General features: G+C 39.9%; 2 protein-coding genes across 5 annotated transcripts in view; one reads left to right on the top strand and one right to left on the bottom strand.

Annotated features, from left to right (window-relative positions):
• The window catches only part of LOC124775008 (regulator of chromosome condensation), a 101,179-nt gene extending 84,816 nt beyond the window's left edge, over nt 1-16,363 (bottom strand). For 2 of the 4 annotated variants that reach the window (XM_047249761.1, XM_047249764.1), the window contains exons 1-2: nt 11,121-11,180; nt 6,651-6,785 (exon numbers count right to left, since the gene is read on the bottom strand). In XM_047249761.1, coding sequence (XP_047105717.1) covers nt 6,651-6,741 — 91 coding nt within the window. In that variant the 5' untranslated portion in view covers nt 6,742-6,785; nt 11,121-11,180. Of the gene's footprint in view, nt 1-6,650; nt 6,786-8,203; nt 8,353-11,120; nt 11,181-16,222 lie in introns of those variants that run through there. The other 2 variants (XM_047249762.1, XM_047249763.1) reach the window with 2 other exon arrangements.
• Nucleotides 16,364-16,393: 30 nt separating this feature from the next.
• Nucleotides 16,394-21,095, top strand: part of LOC124775009 (eukaryotic translation initiation factor 6) — a 50,861-nt gene continuing 46,159 nt past the window's right edge. The window contains exon 1 of the mRNA XM_047249765.1: nt 16,394-16,698. Coding sequence (XP_047105721.1) covers nt 16,592-16,698 — 107 coding nt within the window. The 5' untranslated portion in view covers nt 16,394-16,591. The remainder of the gene's footprint in view (nt 16,699-21,095) is intronic.

Below are 21,095 nucleotides of genomic sequence, written 5' to 3'. Positions count from 1 at the left end.
TCTTCAGCATTCTTCTGTAGCACCACATTTCGAAAGCTTCTATTCTCTTCTTGTCCAAACTGGTTATCGTCCACGTTTCACTTCCATACATGGCTACACTCCATAAAAATACTTTCAGAAACGACTTCCTGACACTTAAATCTATACTCGATGTTAACAAATTTCTCTTCTTCAGAAATGCTTTCCTTGCCATTGCCAGTCTACATTTTATATCCTCTCTACTTCAACCGTAATCAGTTATTTTGCTCCCCAAATAGCAAAACTCCTTTACTACTTTAAGTGTCTCATTTCCTAATCTAATCCTCTCAGCATCACCCGATTTAATTTGACTACATTCCATTATCCTCGTTTTGCTTTTGTTGATGTTCATCTTATATCCTCCTTTCAAGACACTGTCCATTCCGTTCAACTGCTCTTCCAAGTCCTTTGCTGTGTCTGACAGAATTACAATGTCATCGGTGAACCTCAAAGTTTTTATTTCTTCTCCCTGGATTTTAATACCTACTCCAAACTTTTCTTTTGTTTCCTTTACTGCTTGCTCAATATACAGATTGAATAACATCGGGGAGAGGTTACAACCCTGTCTCACTCCCTTCCCAACCACTGCTTCCCTTTCACGCCCCTCGACTCTTATTACAGCCATCTGGTTTCTGTACAAATTGTAAATAGCCTTTCGCTCCCTGTATTTTACCCCTCCCACCTTCAGAATTTGAAAGAGAGTATTCCAGTTAACGTTGTCAAAAGCTTTCTCTAAGTCTACAAATGCTAGAAACGTAGGTTTGCCTTTTCTTAATCTCTCTTCTAAGATAAGTCGTAAGGTTAGTATTGCCTCACGTTTCCAACATATTTAGATATACAGATGGCTAAATTTTGAGTAGAGGTGAAGCAACATGTTAAGGTGGACTCAACACTTTGACGAATTGCTAAATGATGATTTTGCTCAGAACCAAAGATGCCTTCTGTAAATACAGGGAACTCAGAAACAGAGGAACCAAAGCTAACTGCTGAGGAAATGGAGGTAGCCATCAAGAAGCTGAAGAATAATAAGGCTCCAGGAATGGATCTAGTTCAAGAGAACTCAATAAAAATACAGAAAAGGAACTTAGCAAGCAGTTCCAAAAGCTTGTAATTACAACTTGGACAGATGGAGGTATCCTTGATGACTGGAGCACAGGTATCTTATGTCCAGTACACAAATAAGGTGACATCATGGTGTGCTTTAACTATGAGAACTTGCCTATTACCTACAGCATATAAAGTATTCTCCAATATCCTCTTTAATAGGCTTGCACACTGTACTGAAAATTCTGTCAGTGACTATCAATGTGGATTTCGTCAAGGAAGATCTACTGATGATCAGATCTTCACGATGGAGCAAATAGTAGAAAAATGTAAGAAATTAGGATTGATACACCACCTCTTCATAGACTTCAGATCAACCTGCATCAGTACTGACAGAAGTGAACTGTATATAGCAATGGAAGAGTTACAGATATCTATTAAATTGAGAGCCTTACGCTAGTACGAAAAACACCTGCACTCAAGTTAAAACACAAGACTATGCTATCGAGTGCTGTTACAACAAAAACTGAAGTAATGCAGGGAGATATTGTCTGTCCTATTTAACACAGACTTGGAAAAGATTATAAAAAATGTGGGCATCAATATAATGGGGACTATTTCATACAAATCATTTCAAGTACCGGCACATGCAGATGATACTGATGCTACTGCAAGAGGAAGGTTTGTCTTGAAAGGGCCACTAGAAAGATTAAGCTATATGTTAATGAATGGAAATCTAAGTATATGCCTGTAATTAAAAAAGATTATCTTAATGAGCCTCCATCCACAGAAATTGGTTTACACAAGTTTGGCTTCATGTGTAGTTTCACTTGCCTTGAATCAGAAGTAGACTGTAAGAACAAAGCCAGGTCTTAAAGCCAGTAAAAAATATTGTCTGCGAACAAGTGCTAATATGGGCCCAAGAAACATCTGAAATCTAACTGCTGCTCAGTAAAACTAAAGTTATGATGTATAAATTTCACTCAAATGCTTTGAAATGTCTTTACCACAATTTTATTGCTCCAATACACTTCACACATTTCGACATTAGGTCATTCTCAAAGGCAAATTCTTAATATCATTATTAGGAGTAAGTAAAAACTCGTTGAACTTAATACATCTTATCTGGTCAATATTTATCTATGATAGCAGGCGTAAACTGCTTATTGGAATCATAAAATTGTGGTCAAGATATTTCAGAGTGTTTTAAGTGCATCCAATGGCAACTTTGTCTCACGGTGCTTTTATGGAAATCATAACTATAAAGTTTTAGAGGGGCCAGTGCTAACAGAAGGTTTCAAGATATGGATATAAACAAAATTTGATTAAAAGCAACATGACATACTTGAAAGAAAGAGCCTCAGAGAAATTCTTGGTCTAGTGAAAGAAAATGGTATCTGGAGGAGGAGATTCAACTACAAATTATACAGGCTACATAATGGAATCAGACATTGTAAGCTACATTAATATTAACAGGCTGGACTGGACAGAACATATACTGAGAGCAAACAACAGAATGATTAAGAAAATATTCAGTGAGTGCCACAAGGAATGAGGAGGGAGGTGGGGGGAAGGTGTCAGAGAGGACATAAGGAAACTTGGCATTCAGAATCTGAGGACTTCAGCGCTAAACATAGACGAATGAAATCATCTTCCACGTAAGGCCAAGGCTCACAAGGGGCTGTTGAGTCAATGATGATGATTAATATGAGAAGAGTAGATTGCTAATCATCACAGAGGAGTCACAGAGCTGTACACAGGTACAATGAATAGGCTGCTAACCATTTGAGCTTTCCAAAATGTAACAACCAGAGAGAGTGGCCATGTGTGTGCAAGCTGTGGCAGTGTGAATGAGTGTGCTTGTGTGTGTGTGTGTGTGTGTGTGTGTGTGTGTGTGTGTGTGTGTGTGTGTGTTCCGGCAAGGTGAAGTGTGCTTCATCAGAAAAAAATCACAATATCGTTGGGACGAATGTTTCGAAGAAGGTCTTGGCACAAACTTACACGGACACCACAGTCTCGTTCACTCAGTTCCTGCGTAGTTACAAGTTTGTAAGGATGCATTTTAAGATCTCGATGCAAGATTCTTCTCACACTTCGATCAGATATCCGTAATGCTGCCGCATGCTTTTTAGCGGATCGTCGAGGAGATTGTTGAACTGAAGCTCTAACTGCATCAACATTTCCGGGGCCTGTTGCAGTCCGTGCTCGTCCAGGTGGTTTCCTTTTTAATGCGGAACCTGTCTCACGAAAGTTAGCAACCCAAGAATAAACTGTTTTCTTATCGGGAACAGGGTCCCGTCGTCCGAGCGCAAAGCGAACGCGAAAAGCACGTTGAGTATTAATAGGCGATTCGCCATTTTGAATAAAATCTTCCACTACGAAGGCACGATGTTCACCAGACCACGCCATGGCGTACACTGAAAACGGCACGTAGGCAGCTACTTAACGACGCGCCCCCCACCACTCTGCTCCTTCTACTGTCCGCTGCACGTTACTTTGTAATCGGGGAGTTTTTTATGCCGGACCCTGTACATTGCACATTAACTACAACAAATGCAAGGGGCGGGGACACGATCTAACTCTTTCAAAAATTACATACACAAATACTAACAATGTAGGAAAAGACAGATTGCTACTTACTGTAAAGAAGACACATCAAGTTGCTGACAGGAACAATTAAAAGACACTTGCATAAAGCTTTCGGCCACAGACTTCATCAGTAAAACACACACACACACACACACACACACACACACACACACACACACACACACACAAAAAACCACAAACTCCAGCATCTTGTGCCAGAATACAACTATCACATGGGATGAAAGCAGCAATATGGAGGGGTGGGGAAGAGGAAGGGATAGTATAGTACAAGTGGGGAGAGAGAAGAATGCTGCCTGATGGAGTGTGCAGGCAGTAGACCACCAACAGGCACAGCGTCAAGAAGTTGTGGGGCAGGGAAGTGGGGAAAAAAAAGGAGAGGAGTAGGGAAAGATGGGCAAATGCGTTGGCAGAGGGCTGCAAATAAACAGGGTGGAGATGAGAATGGGGAGGAGATGATAGGACAGAGGGGGGGGGGGGGGGGGGGGGGGGGACTGTTGGGTGGAGGGTGTGCAGACAGTATGTTACTGTAGGTTGAGGCCACTATAATTACAGGAGCGGAGAATGTGTTGTAAGGCTGACTCTCATAATCACAGTTCAAAAAAGCTGGTGGTGGAGATCCAGATAGCTTGGGTAGTGAAGGAGCCACTGAAATCAAGTCTGTTATGCTCATCTGCACGTTGTACCACAGGGTGGTCTACTTTGCTCTTGGGTACAGTTGGCGGAGGCCATTCATCCTAATGGACAGCTGGTTGGTAGTCACACCAATATAAAAAGCTGTGCAATGATTGCAGCAGACCTGGTAAATGACATGGCTGCTTTCACAAGTGGCCCTGCTCCTGATAGAGTAAAATAAACCTGTAACTGGAATGGGAAGTGCTGGTTGTGTGGATTGGGCAGGTCTCTAATCTGGGTCTTCCACTGATATATGATCTTTGTGTCGAGGGGTTGGGATTGGCATAGGGATGGACTAGGATGATGTGGAGGTTGGGTGGCTGACAGAACGCCATTTTAGGAGGGGTGGGAGGTATCTTGGGTAGGATGTTCCTCATTGCAGGGCATGATGATAGGTAATCAAAGCCCTAGTGAAGGATGTGGTTCAGTTGTTCCAGTCTGAGGTGGTACTGGGTGAAGATGGGGACACTCCTTTGTGGTTGGTTCTAGGGGATGGTGGGAGAATTGGGGGTGTGAGAGGAAATGGCACGGGAATCTGTTTGCGGACTAGGTTCAGGGGATAGTGCCTGTCTGTGAAGGTGTTGGTGAGACCCTCAGCATACTAAGCAAGGGAATTCTTGTCACTGCAGATACACTGTCCTTGGGTGGCCAGGCTGTATGGGAGGGATTTTTTGGTGTGAAAGGGGTGATAGCTGTCAAAATGCAGCTACTGTTGGTGGGTTTAATGTGGGCAGAGGTGCAGATAGAGCCATCAGAGGAGGCTGGTCAACATCTGGGAGGCTGGTCAACATCTGGGAGGCTGGTCAACATCTGGGAGGCTGGTCATCATCTGGGAGGCTGGTCATCATCTGGGAGGCTGGTCATCATCTGGGAGGCTGGTCAACATCTGGGAGGGTGGCACGCTGGGTTGAGGAGGACCATGTGAAGGAGATAGAAGAGAAGATGTTGAGGTTATGAAGGAATGAAGACAGGGTACCTTGGCTGTGAGTCCAGGTCATGATGATATCATCAATGAACCTGAACCAGACTAGGGTTTTGGTGTTACGGGAGGCTAGGAAGGTCTCTTCTAGATGGCCTATAAAAAGCTTGGCATAGCAGGATGCCATGCGAGTGCCCATGGCTGTGCCGCAAATTTGTTTATATACCTTCCCTTCAAATGAGAAGCAGTTGTGTGTTAGGATAAAGAGAGTAAGATGAATGAGGAACAAGGTATTGGGTTTGGAGTCTGACGGATGTTGAGAAAAGAAGTGTTCAACAGCAGTAAGACCATGGGCATGAGGGATGCTGGTGTATAGGGAGGTGGTATCAACTATGAAAAGTAGGGAACCAGGAGGTAAAAGAGGGGGGATGGTGAAGAGTTGGTGAAGGAAGTGACTGATGTCTTTGCTGTGGGAAGCTAAATTATGGGCAATTTATTGGAGAGGTTGGTCAATGAAGGCCGAAATTCTTTCAGTGGGGGCACAATAACCAGCTGCAATGGGGCATCCAGGATTGTCGGGTTTGTGCATTTTGGGGATCATGTAGGTGGGTATTTCCAGGGTTTGATGCACGAATACTATGTATTATATAAAGATATCTACATCCACATCCGAGGGAATTTTCAGTTCTATACAACTGGCTGGCTCTGGCAATGAGTGACTAGAGTTAAATGTTTGAGAGGGATCCAAAACTGGATGCATGGACTTATCCACATGATCTCAGGAAAAACTGCTTTAAAATTTTATCTTCAGTAAACAAAACTTTTCAACCAGACCCTTGCAATATAATTCCAAACAGATTTTTTTCTTTTTTTTTCTTTTCTTTTTTTTTAATACCTGACACTGTGGATCCTTGACCAACCTTTCTACTCTTGGTTTCTTTGTCCCATTTAAAAAGCTACAAATTTGAGAACTTTTCATCAATACTCATGGTATTTTGATTATGTTATAGAAAATAGTTTCTAGACTAACTCTAAAGACTTAGATTTCAGGTGGAGTAAATAAGATTAGGTGCTGTGTAGAAACCAGATTTTTAAAATATGCATTTTTTATATGCGAACAAAACCAACAAAACAACAACTTTACATTAATTTTCCATACAGTAAAGGCAACTATGTATATTTAAACATAATCATATCACAGGAAGAAGAACAGATTTTAAAATAAACTTCTCTTTACAACATCACACTTTAACTTCAAAAGAAAAATGTTCATTTTACGCTGCTCCTTAATAGAGAGCTGTTTCAAAGGGGAGGGATTGGGGGGGGGGGGGGGCGGGAGGAGGGTAGAAAGAAAAGATAAAAACTGGAAATAAGTTTCGCTACTTACAGCGTGACTTCCTTGAAGTTTTAGTGGGAAGGCCAGGAGTAATAATCCTGGCTGTGCTTTTCCGTTTTGTTGCAGTTTTTCTGACAGGCATGTTGGTCCCCTCCGTTTTAATGTAAGAGTGAAAAATAAAACCACCTGTAAAATTAAGAACAAAAGCAAATCAATCAATTTGTTTCAGTGATTAACAAACTTTTAATATTGTTTTGAATTTCAAGATTCAACTCTACTATAAACAAGCAGAAGTGTCATTTCTCAAACACAGTGGATCATTTTTAATATTTGATGACTTCTACTCAAGGATCTGCAATACCACAAACATGTCAAACTATACGGAGCTAGACAGTATCGAAAACATGAATGACAATGGACAGTGTCTTGAATAATTGTGCTTTACATGCACTCTGTGCTGCTAATACCTATTTCAAAACTGATCTGCATACAAAATGTATAAAAACTAACTTACTAGGGCATTAGCAACAGTTTATGCTACACTTTCCATCAGATGTGTTTTATGCACACATCATAGTGCAAAACTGTGACAGAAACCACTCCCTGGTCATGGCTAAAACTCATCGCTCAACAAACTAAGAATGCTGCAAGATTAGAAACACCACCTAAGTCATCATTGAAGGTATCTCTTAGTGATAATTCTCTACAGAAGAGAAACAATGAAGAAACAGTGTAAACAAATCTCAGTCATTTTTGAAGAAATCTCTTAGTAATAATTCTCCATAGAACTAGAAGATGGAAGGAACAGTATTTCGGAATTTCATTCTATTTTGTGTGAATATAGTATATCCATTCCACACTGGGGACTTTGGACACAAGTATAAAGGCATGAGTTGTGTGACTGTATCATACATCAGAAGATGAGAAACAATTAAAGACCTGCGAATGAGGCCACCATTGATGGAAGAGGAACTCAACACAACCCATGAAGCACAGAGTGGCATACTAATCCCTCTACCGGTATCTGAACTAGACAATCCTCTTCTGATTAACTTTGTCTTGTTCTTAAAGCTGTCCTGAAGCTGGGACAATACACATGATGTGATAACCTACATACACAGACAATAGAAGTTTTGTGTGTCACTTTTTCTGTAAGAGATTTTAATGAATGCTTGGAGGGAGTCACAAAATATGAGAAATGCAGAAATGGTAATGGTGTACAAAGAAAAAGCAGACTAGTCAACTGATACTTTTGTAAAGAAGTATCACTGGAACTTTGTAAACAGGTATTTCATAAAACCAAAATGAATTATGGTTGTTTGTGAATGCTGTTCATGGCCTGTCACTCACAGATGAGGCAGGAACTGAAACGGAAGGCAGCGAATCAGATGTAGAGAGGCTTAACTTAACCTTCAAATGTCTTTCTACAAAGGAAAACAGAACTATTCCCCAATTTCATACCTGTACCACTGGGTCAATCCAAATGAAGTGGTACAATAAAAAATTAAGTTGGTTGCTTGACCATTTTTAAATATTTTAATTTTTTAATATGTGATTACCCTATGTTAGAGAAGTTGAAAACAGTTTTTAAAAATTTTTTTTACCTTTCACCTTTAGTGAATGGCAGCCATTTTCCTTTGTAATCGCGCGACCATGTTTCAGTTTAGAGACGTTACCAAAAATCTGAATATCTCTGCACTGGGTTAAGTTACAACATTGCAATTGACAAGATTGTTTTTAGAAAAGTGTCCTCTACAACACTGTCTATTACACAAAACACCCTAAAATCAAAAATAACCAGTCAAAATGACCTCCAAAATTTGGTATCCAAATTTTCAAAATCCACTTTTTAGGCCCAAAAATAACAAACAAGGAGTGATTTATAACAATCTATTTTTTTTCCCTGTGGTTAGATATCGTACATTACTGGCCTCATATAAATCAAGAACACTTACAAATGTTTCCTTAATTTTTTATGAATTTTTGAAATTTGAAAATTTTCATTTTTTTGTAAAGTTTGGGTTAGTTACCTCAGGTGAGACTGAATATAAGAATGTGATTTTTGCATAGTTTGTACACCTATATGATAACAATTTGCTGTAAAAATTTCAACACTGATATCTTACTGTGAACAAAGATATGAATTTTTGAAAATGAGAAGATAATTCACATTACTCTACAACTAATCTTATGGCTGTGTGTGTGTTTATGTGTGATATTGGAGTGATATAATCAATTATTATTGAAGTAAGGTACTGAATTATATACAAAAATTGGAAACATCACTGAAATTAACATTTATATTATTTTGACATACTTAAAATAAATATTTTCAATTAACATTCTTCGAGATGTGACTGTTCCTAAACCTGGTGATGAATGTTAAGAATGCTTATTTCTTCAGAAAGCTTCTGTGATATAGAATAAGACCTCCCAGTTGCTGTGGTAAGTTCAAGCACTGAAGTATCCTTAAAACATTTTTCAATGGTATCCAAAATTTGTTAAGTTTTCTGCAATGCCAAGGAATTTGTGGAAATGCCTTGTTCCAGTTCTCATATCTGGTTTGAAGTGTTGTTTTCATATGCAGAGCCACATCTTTCTTGATCAGAAAATAGGTAATGCCTTCAATATTATCCTTGCAAAAGACACACATCCTGTGCTGTGAGAATTTGGTCTGTGGTTGGTCTTTGTAGGCTGGCTTTACTTACTTCACATTTTGTTGTACCTCCTGCTCCATCGCATGCATTTTTACCATGGCAAAGATGCAAAAAAAGTGCCATTCAGCCTCCAACCCAAAGTCTACTTCGTGGCTGCACAGATTTGATAAATTCTTTTTGTTCTTATACTGACCACCACTTCCATTTGAAAAATATCTCAGCTTCTCAACCTTGGGAAAACTTTCTTTTATGTAATTTATTATATACTTTTGAAACACACGTACAGCCAAAGTGTTGTGCTCCAAGTAGTCACTTAGAATGCAAATTTAAGAACTGCAAACTTCATCTTTATCATTTTTAAAGTACAGAGTAAATGGATGCACTGTTGCCTGGTCACTGACCCAGTGGTACCCTCGTATTGCATCCTGAATCACAAATGTAAAATTTTCTGCAAAATCAGCTCGCACTAGGCATTCAGTTTCATAAAGTTGTGCTTTTTTGTCCTTCAAAAACTTACTTTGGATTTTAGAAACATAGTGGTGACTTTTTAAGTTTTTGTAAGTTAACAATTAAAGATTCCAAGTACTCTTCCTGAGATTTAACCACTGTTATCATTTCTGCCCTGTCAGTTGTGACACACTGTTTGAAGGTAATACTGTCTGGCATTTCCTCCTCGCATTCATGAAACAATTTAATAACTGTTTCCTTACCACGGCATTTACTACACAAACTCATCATGCAGCCATAACTGTTAGCGTCACAGACCATTAAATCTAGTAACTCTTTGTAGTTAATGTCACCAAGTTTTGCACCCACAATCATCAGTTTGACATTTTGATGATACAAACAAACACACATGGAGGGTCCCCCTGAGGATCCAGCCAAAATATACCACTTAGGGGCAGAGGCCACAAAATTTTGACCTTCCAATTTTGCATTCAGGATGAGAATTTTTGAAAGCTACATAAAGTTGATTTAAATTTGGCAGCACTAGTCATTTCTGCTTTGTTACTTTAACTCCATTTATAACAACGTTTTTTTGCTATCTTTGCAACCTGGGCACATTCTACTGTTTTCATCATCCTCAAAAACCGCTGGATGTTTTTAACTGCTTCTTCATTTATACCTACTCCTTCCTTCTTTCCTAAAACTGGAAGAATGCCTTGCTCTTTCACTAATTTTCGGGTTAGTTTAACCAAACAATGAGAAACATTGAATTCGTGAACTATTTATTCTCCTGACCGCGATTCCGGAAGCAAACTTAAAATTTTAACTTTTTCCTCTTTAGATGTCACTGAACTTTTAATTTTTAATTTCTCAATTAAGCTCAAATATTCAGTGTCAGATGATGCTGGTGGTGGGTTTCGTTCTTCTTTAGAAATAATGCTGGTATCTGTATTATTAGAGCATGATTCCAAGTCTTTTCTAATTTTGTCTGAAATTTGTTGTACCTTATTTTTAATAGTTGCTTTTCTTTTTCTGCTACTTAATTTTATTATTTTTGAAGCAAGAGATAGGTTAACTTAGAACAAGCAAAATCCAATATGCTAACAGCTTCCTCATTAGCAATATAGATGTCATTATCAAGGTTACACTATTATGGTTCTGGATTCACAACAAATAGTTTTGAGTAACCATTTGGGCACAGGGAATTTCCAGGAATCACATTACGTTTCACTTGAGAAGCTGTTTCACTCACACACGACAAGGACAAATGTTCAAGTGTTATTTCACTCACACCTTTAGTAATAGGCTTCTTATGAACTTTAAGTGGATCACAGCACTTTCTTCCAAAAATTTGGTTGTACTTCAGAACATATTTCTTCTCATGATACTCACACACTGATGTTACAGAAAAACTTACTTGAAATTTAAACAAAGTTTGCCTAACTGCATCAAAGTCATTGACATTTTCCAAGTTTTTTGAAACTGAACTGTAAACTGTTTTGTGACACACTTCACTTGCTATCTGTCCAACAGAGCACTGTTCATCCATGTTATTGCATTCCGGTTAATCTCTCAAAATTAATTACAAATTACACACAGAACAAAGCATATAACACATTCTACACTCTCAATTAAGCATGTACACACACTCTAACAGAGGTTTCAGAACAGACTGACTACAATAATGCCACACCCAGCAATAATGTACTTCTACAATACCACACCCAGCAATAATGTACTTCTTTATTGACCATAAACCTAAACGTAAACGGACATTTTTATTACCATACAACAAAGGCGTAAGCTCCTATTGTTTAATATTGCATTATTAAAAATAAATAAACTAAATTAATATTGGGTGATAGTGTTAAATAAATATGTCACAATTAAATTTTATTACAATGAAACAATAAAGCATTTAAATAGGCAACAGCCATAAGATCAGTTGTAGAGTAATGTGAATTATTTTCTCATTTTCAAAAATTAATATCTCTGTTCACAGTCAGATACTAATGTTAGAATTTTTACAGTACATTGCTATCATGTAGGCGTACAAACTGCGCAAAAATCATACTTACAAAATCATATTTACAAAAAATGAAAATTTTCAAATTTCAAAAATTCATAAAAAATTAAGGAAACATTTGTAAGTGTTCTTGCTCTATGTAAGGCTAGCAGCGTATGATGTCTAACTATACGAAAAAAATACATTGTCATAAATCACTCCTTGTTTGTTATTTTTGGGCCTAAAACTTGGATTTTTGAAAATTTTGATACCAAACTTTGGAGGTCATTTTGACTGGTTATTTTTGAATTTAGGGTATTTTGTGTAATAGACAATGTTGTAGAGGACAATTTTCTAAAAACAATCATGTCAATTGCAATGTTGTAACTTAAACCAGTGCAGAGATATTCAAAATTTCGCTAATGTCTCCAGACTGAAAATTCATGGCGCACCTACAAACAAAAATGGCTACCATCCAATAAAGGTGCAAGATAAATTATTAAAAAAAAATGTTTTGAACTTCTCTAATATAAGGCAATCACTTGTAAAAATAATTAAACTATTTAAAAATGGTCATGCAACCATCACTGGACCACTTTATATGGACTGACCCCACTGAAAAGGAGAGTGAAATAGCTGTCAGTGTTAGTGGTATTGAGAAACAGCTGAGGTAGTCAAACTTCAAAGAAGCCTCAGAGCCCAATGGAACACCTATCAGATTCTATACTGAATTCACAGCTGAGTTAGCCTACAATTGACCCCTCTCCAAACACCATGCCCTGAAAATAGAAGAAAGCAGAGGTCACACCTGTCTACAAGAAGGGTAGCAGAAATGATCCACAAAACTGACTCCAGTTCTGGCACAAAGTCTGCACTTGTTGTACCACGCACTATGAACCACATGACCACAGCAATATGCTGCACACATCTTATTTTTGACACTTGCAAAGAATGTAACAGTTACAACCTCCTGAAGAAGGGCAACTGGTTGCTGATTATTCCAATATATACAACTACAGTTGCTGAAGATGGATAAAACACTAAAGCAACACAGGAGTAGTTCAGGTGTATCCCAGGAAAGTGTTTTTGTGATTTCCTGTTCATGTTGTATATTAATGACCTTTCAGACAACATTAATAGTAACTTCAAGTTTTTCTAATATGATGCAGTTGTCTATAATTAAGTGCTATCACAAAGAAGCTGTGCAAATGTTCAGTCAGATCTTGATAAGATTTCAAAGTAGTGCAACAACTGGCAACATGCTTCAAATGTTCAGAAATGTAAAACAGAGTGCTTCACGAAACAAACGTAGTGTTAAGTAACTGTAATATTAATACATAGTATTGGGAAAAGGATAGATTGCTGCCCAACACAAAGACGAGATTCAGACAGGCACAGCAAAAAGACACACACTACAGCTCTTGGCCCTTCTTCAGCAAACAAACACACACACACACACACACACACACACACACACACACAAGCCAAAACTTTTAACAGTCTTTTCATTGTGCCTGTCTGCAACTCAATGGACCATCTTAACGGTGTGTAGCAAACTATCTTTTTCCTAATACTGTTGCTATTCCAATCTTGAGTTTCCACTGCATAATATTGAGTCACAGCTGAAATGGATCAACTCATACAAATCCCAATGTGTAACAATTTGTAAAGATATGGAATGAAACAATAACATAGTCTCAGCCATAGGTAAATCAGGTGGTAGACTGTAGTTCATTGGTAGAATACCAGGGATACACCATCAGTTTGCTAATGAGACTGCATACAAAACATGCATGTGACCTATCCTAAATAAAGTGAGATCACATGTGGGAGCCAAAGCAAATAAGTCTAACAGGGTAAATTGAATGTATACAAAGGAAGACAGCATAAATGGTCAGAGGTTTGTTGATCAATGGAAGTTTCATGAGGATACTGAAAGAACTGAACTGGCAGACACTTAAAGATAGAAGGAAACTATCCCTGAAAACCTACATGGAAAATTTTTAGATCAATTTCAGGTCATGAATCCAAGAATATATTAGAACCAGCTCTGTATCACTCCCAAAGGGATTGCCAAGACAAGATTACGCTAATTACAGCATGCACAGAGGCATTTAAGCAATTGTTCTTCCTGTGATCCATACATGAGTAGAATGGGAGAAATCCCTGATAAATGGTACAATGGGACATACCCTGTGCCATGTTCTTCAGTGTTTTCTGAGTATAGATGTCAGTATTTCCTGCAAAACTTTTGTCATGATAAACCAAGAAAGGTCGGAGATTTCATCCACATAAATTTACTCTGAGGCAGTCACAGTTTTGTCCTGGCCATCTCAAGAACCCTATTGTTCCTTATTTTGTCACTTCATGATAATATGCAAAACACTGTTAAATTTGATCAGGGAATGTAAAAGGACTGAGTAAATCTGAGTCAAGACATGGTTGCAAGTAAGTGATCACACTCTGCAGGAACTTCTATTCAACATTGATTTTTAATGTCCTGTAGGACTGGAATGCTTGAGTTTATTTGATCAGCAGGAAAAATAGAGTTTTCTTTCAAATGATAACCTTACTGTCTATGACTAAATGCGCAGACATTCACTTGCAAACTAATGTGTGCAGTTGATGCAACAATCACATATTCAGATTTTGGCATGTCTGTCAACTCTTCCAGATAAGCATCAACAAGAAAAGATTGTTACAGTTACATGTACACATCAACATACCAATATTACTGATAGCAGTGCTGCCTTCCAGTAGCTCATCCCTACAGTTACATAGGTTTCATTATCCTCTAACTTACACAACAACAAAGACAGGCAAGAAACGGCAAGGTTGCAACAATCTTCAAAGCTTCTTGTCACAGCATAGAGATAAAACAGCCAAGAGCAACAACATATTCCATGTTTAACACTGCAATCTATCATAGGAATTTCAAGGAAAAATATGATTAGCACTGAAAAAGTTGTGAAGATTTGATACAGTACTATTACAACAGTTCTAAAATAGAGACGACTTTGGTAGTGGGACTCTTTTGTGGACTGTACCCAAATAGGTTATCAAAGGCAGTCAATCTCAGCCACATCACATACCTTTAGGACACCCGACACTTCCATTCTGAAATGCCTAGAAGCATGGCCTGGTGTATTTCAATATAAATCCATAAAAAAAAAAAAAAAAAAAAAAACACACACACACGCGCACACACACACACACACACACACACACACACACACACACACACACACACACACACCTAGAATGGGATGAGAATAATCCCATAACTTAATTGCTTGTATGCAAGAACAGGAAAGTACAGGTACACAACACGATGTAGAAACAATGTAGAACCATCAAAAACTTATTTCGTTTGAAAAATATATGGCAAGAAATGCAATGCTACCACCGGACTGTTCTGTCGTAAACACACATGTGGCAATCTGTGGTGATAAACAGTGCTCTTGTGTGTATTGGTAGCTTAGACAAAACAATTCTCCCTCTTAATCACAAGATAGTTAATGTAAACTGCAATGACTACTGATGGGAATACAATATCAATAATCAAAAGTTGTTATTAAATGTGGACAAATACTAAATTCCGATAATATTAAAACATCAGTTCTCAATACAAAAGTGTTTCCAGCTTAAAATGAATCTAATGACAAGTAGTTTAACACAAGAGCCACAAATGTAATAACCGCTGCCTCCCCCTCCCCCCCCCCCCCCCTTTTCCATCGGCATCTCCTTCTTCGTAAATGTGGGCAAAATGGGAATAGAATTCAGATCGTGTTGTAGCTATTGTATCAATCCCACAGCCCTGCAGGAAGAAACTGCAAATTTGAACGTCTTAGCTTATCTAATACCGTGAAACTTCGAGCTGCCCGCTGACGCAAGCACGTTTCTCGATTTTGTTCAGACATGTATACTATCAAACAGATGTAAGCCGCCTTAATAAATTCAACCGTGTCATCTGCAAGACACCGCATGAACTGTTACTTTCGAAACGCTATACTACTTAGAAACTTCCTGTCATTGCCACCTTTATTAAATGAACGCTTCCGAAGGATTTGCAGTCAGCTTAAAATCATTATCCAGAATATGTTCTCTTTATTTCTATGGGGTATTTAAGTCAACTGAAGTACTCCGAATGCGAATATCAAACTCAAAACGTTAGTACATACAGTAACGACACAGCTGATATCTCCAATGTTATTTGTTTACTCAGTCCACACAACATGCAAGCTACGGCAGACTGTATCGAAGTAATATACAGTTTTAAGTCCTGAAGCTTATTGTAAGTACTAATACCGAAGAAACAATCTAACTGAGCTAAAAAGTTATGTAAACTGCGGCATGTGCTGGCACTAAAACGCCGAACAAAATGCTCATAATGGATGTAACCATAGTGGATTAAAACAGTTTGAATGCAAAACTGCCGCTCAATTTAACAAAGATTTTATATAAACTATATACTCTTAAATATCACAATACACGTACAACATACATACACTAACCTCCAGCCTTCTGTTCTCAATTTCGAATGTAGAGGCAACAAGCAGGTTTGGAAACACGCTGGTCGTCAAATTTCCCACTTTCGTAATACGTATTTCCCTTCATGGAAATGCAAGAAAAAATGTTACGTGAAGTCTGAATATCGCATAAATTCCATAACCCGAAGTTTCGACTACAGCTGTAACAGAATAAGAGATTACAACACGTTTTCCTATTTTACAAATCATTGTTAAAACTGTTGCTCAACTTGTGACATGGGTACGGAGAGTATAAACCTCTTCGTGTTCCGGTTGCAGATACTAAGTTCCGACGAGGGACAGGTGGTGTTGTTGCAGGGTTTTGGGGGGGGTTGACGTTTTGCATTGAGAATTATGGCTGTGCGCGTGCAGTTTGAAAATAATAATGAAGTTGGTGTGTTTTCCAAGTTAACTAACTCATACTGTTTAGTTGCCATTGGCGGTTCAGAGAATTTTTACAGGTAATTATTACGCAGATAACTTAGATTAAGTGCTGTTGGTCACGTTCAATAGTTCGGTATAAAGTTCACTGATAAATTTTAATCTAAAGCTAAACTATTTGTAACACGGATGCATGAAAATGTGTGCTTTCTACATTTAAAAGCGGAACTGTTGCAATTAGTGTTATGTTGTAACATTGCATAATTATAAAGATATCGGAGCTACCATTCGCTTGTTCGCAACTTCGGTTGGAAAATTATGTGATAACATGTACATTTTACAGTAATGTCTTCATAACGTATAAATAAAATAGGCTCGAGTTTTGCATCGAACACAATGATCGTCTTGTATCTATCAAGTAACCCATATATACAGTCATAGACGGCAAAATGCTAACTGAAGAGATAAATAAGGCCATCAAATCAGTTCTTAATATCCTCTCTTTACATATGAAAGAATACAGGTCGGTCTCAGCAGTACAGGCAAAAACAGAAAAAAAACTATGATCAGAATGAATTGCATTTAAATTCTTAATGTACAATTAACTGAGACGTGGCATAAGTAAATCTGAAGTTGCACTGTCCTGGAAGTAAAATGGATCCATTGCTGTCTTAATTTTTTGCAGATGACATTGTAGGTCATATAAAAAGCTCTCTTAAAATGTATTGTGTAACTTCTGATGCTCTTTAGGTGGTGATATTGAAGGGAAATGTTTGTAAAAGTTAGAAAAATCAGCATTTTGGAGTGACTAAATCTGACCCTAAGTACATGAATAGTTACTTGTAAGGAAAAGCAATAAGCAACTGTTGGGACAGGCACTTACAGCAAGTGTGTTGTTAGTGATGAAGCAAGTAGGCCTACCTTGTTTCCTGGGCTCGATTCCTGGCTGTGTTGGGTATTTCCTCTGCCCGGGGCTGAGTGTTTGTGTTGTCCTCAACATTTGTGAAAGTTGCTACTTTGGACTGTGTAAAAATTGGGACTTAGCATGGGCACTGATGACTGCACAGTTGAGCAGTGTCATCATCGTTTCTGCCTTCAGGAAGCAAACTGATTTCCTCCCTCACTTCCACCCAGAGGGCTCACAGCTCTTCTGTGAATATGTGCTTGACCAACCTGGGACCCCATCCCTTGCAGCACTACCTCCTTTTATGAGCTACAAGCCCATGCTACTATTCTTATTACTCACTGCCTTTCCATTGGATAGTCTTCTTGGTGCTGACCATGCTTGGATTTGGTTTGTGACTTTGCACACTCATGTTTTTGTCTTTTCTTCCTGCACTTAATAGACTTTTCACCCTTCCCTACGTGGACCCATTCTTAGGTTGGACCTACCATTCTTTTTCCAGAGTTTAATAGAAGTGCGGATTGTGCAGGGAAGGTCACGCAACGTGATGTGTATTCCACTTTTGCACATTTCTATCTTTGCAGCCTTACTATCTGGCAGTGGTAAAAGGTCCAGAACCCAACACTGTAGCCATTCCGTTGCCGTGTTTGGGGGGGGGGGGGGAGTACCTGCTGAGTGATAGCCTCTCCCCCTCCCCCGCCCCCCCCCCCCCTCCCCCGACCATGCAAGAATCGCCCATTTGGTGAAAGAGCTGGAAACTCTATGCATGCCAAAGAGTATATGGCATTCGTGGCTGGGGCACTCCGGGGCAACAGATTACTGATCTGTTAGCTGTTGTTAAAGCTGGCTGGCACCCTTTGGGAGAGCCTCCATTCACTCTGGGTGGCAGCATGGTGGACTGTTTGCATTTGAAGCGTTTTACACTTTCTCCCACAGGTAGCCTCATGGCACCAACAGTCTCTTCTGAAAGACAAGATTCTTACAGTGTGAAGAGAGATTACCCCAGAATGTTTCCTTCTCTGGCTACACAGTGGGAGGAATGTATGGCTAAGAGACAAGGGGAGAAACACTCCCCCAGAACTTAGTTTGCTCTAGGACTGACAGGGACTACTGTTTGGCCACAACCCCTTATTCTTTGTTAAACACCTTGAAGGCAGTGTTGGAGAAGTAGCAGTGATCTTGGAAATGAAGAGTGGTTCAGTTCTCCTGCCCAGCCATAAGCGCTGCTCAACTTTGACAAGCTATCATTCATCTGCATCATACTTCACAAGTCACCTACTGGTTTGTGGCGGAGCATACTTTCGGTACCACTATCTGATCCCTCCAACCCTGTTCCACTTGCGAATAGGGCATGGGAAGAACGATTGTTGGTAAGCCTCTGTACTGGCTCTAAATTTCTCGAATTTTCATTTCGTGGTCAATACGTGAGATGTATGTGAGGGGGAAGTAATATGTTGTCTGACTCCTCATGAAAAGTGCTCTCCTGGAATTTCAGTAGTAAATCTCTCCGTTATGCACAATGCCTCTCTGGTAATGTCTGCCAGTAGAGTTTGTTTAGCATATCTGTTAAGCTCTCTCGCCAGCTAAACGATCCCGTGACAAAAAGTGCCGCTCTTCATTGGTTCCTCTCTGCCTCTTCTATCAGTCCTACCTGGTAGGGATCCCTGATAGATGAACAATACTCAAGAAGTGGGCAAAAAAGTGCCTTATGAGCTACTTCTTTTGTGGTTGAGATACATTTCCTTAAGATTCTTCTGATGAATCTGAGTCTGGTGTCTGCTTTTCCCATTATCTGTTTTATATGGTCATTCCACTTAAGGTCGCTCTGGATAGTATGCCTAGATATTTATGGCAGACACTGTCTACAGCTGTTCGTCATCAACAGTGTAGCTGTACAGTAGGGGATTCTTTTCCTATGTACGTGCAGTATGTTAAATTTATTTACTTTCAGGGTCTGTACCATTCAACAATTCTCTGCATGTCGTACTATCTTGTGGTGTTGGTACTTTGGTATAGACAACTACATCATCTGCAAATAGCCTTAAAGAGCTTCTGATGTTTTTTACTACATCATTTATACATATTCTACACAACAACGGTCCTATCACACTTCCCTGTGGTATTCCGGATATTACCTTTACATCTGTCGATTTAGTTCAATTAAGAGCGACTTGTTGTGTTCTATCCGTAAGAAAGTCTTGAATCCAGTCACAGGTCTGGTCCAATACTCCGCAAGCCCATATTTTTTTCATTAAATGGCATTGCGGGGCGGTGTCAAATACCTTACTGAAATCAAGGAATATGGTATCTGAATCTCATGGAGGAGAAGAGCGAGCTGAGTTTTGCAGGATCTCTGTTTGTGGTTTTTTTAAAAAACAGGATGGGGCTCCTCCACGCCCACACCAACGTGGTGACTAAACCAGAAGTTATACTGTCACATCCGTATAACATGTTAGTTTTTGAATCAGGAGTCACAGGATGCGGGCTGTGATGTTATCCATGCGTATGGGTAAGATTACTCATTTACATGGTCCATCAGGAGATAGAAAGTGGACGAAAGCAATCGAAGGGTAACGGTTGTAAGGGCAGAGGAAAAAAAGCGCCAAGGCAGGTGCCAAGGGGAAAAAACCTCTGTGACAGTAGGACGGGTAGTAAGGGCAGTAGGGGCTTGCTAGCTGTGACAGTGGATCCAAGGTGAGGTAATGTTAGTGTGAGGTATCGTGCATTGTTACTTGTGTTGCTGTGTGCTCATTATAGCTGGGTCAGTCTGGGTGCTTCAGCTGGGCCTGCTGCAGTGGCTTCATCCCTGTTACAGAGGAATTCAGTGCACCAACGAATGTGTCGCCATTATGCCCTCTACTGTGCCGTGTCGTCAGTGACTTAGCACAGCTTCATCAGGCTGGTGCTGATGGTGCTGAACAGTGGCAGCCGGCCACCGTTTGGTGTCCTCCGTTACTGCATGGCGCAGTTCTGCCGCATCTGGGCCTCGAGCACCTCTGCTTGCTCGGTGAGCTGCGCCGCATCAGCATCGGAGAAATGCACACCGTTCGCTCGCGCTTGTGCAATGATGGCTGCCCATGGCGTTGCCGCGGATACCGCTGGGGTGGCAGTTGTCATCTTTGCACCTTTCACCTGCAGTGCTGCTGGGGCGGCCGCTGGGGCAGGGACGTGAACGTCCTTCTGTGGAGTCGCAGGGGTTCGAACCCCTTCTGCTGCATCGAGGCCTCGGGCAAAGACTGCACGCAGTTGCCTCAAGGCCTCTTCCTTCTCTGCAGCTGTGGCAGCTGCGAAGGCAGCCCTCTCTGCCACCATGACGGCTTTGAGGATTTCAGTGGCCCCCTTCACGGCGGTGCCGAGTTCAAGGCCACATTTCTTCTCGGGGGCGTGAGCTGCATCTCGACCACCCGCCTCCAGGCGGTCGACCCCACTCCCAGCAGGTGGAGCTGCTTCTGTGCTGTCCCTCAGCTCGGCTGGGCTGGTTTGCATCCTATGTCATTGCCGTCGTTGTCTTCTCTTCTTCCTCTGCATTGGTGCGGCCTCGCCGCCTTCGGCACGCTTGCGGCTTGAGAAAGC

The sequence above is a fragment of the Schistocerca piceifrons genome, chromosome 2, assembly GCF_021461385.2.
Source record: "Schistocerca piceifrons isolate TAMUIC-IGC-003096 chromosome 2, iqSchPice1.1, whole genome shotgun sequence".
Classification (NCBI taxonomy): Eukaryota; Metazoa; Arthropoda; class Insecta; order Orthoptera; family Acrididae; genus Schistocerca; species Schistocerca piceifrons.
The sequence above is the reverse complement of the archived record's forward strand: the minus strand, read 5'-3'. Positions and strand labels throughout refer to the sequence as shown.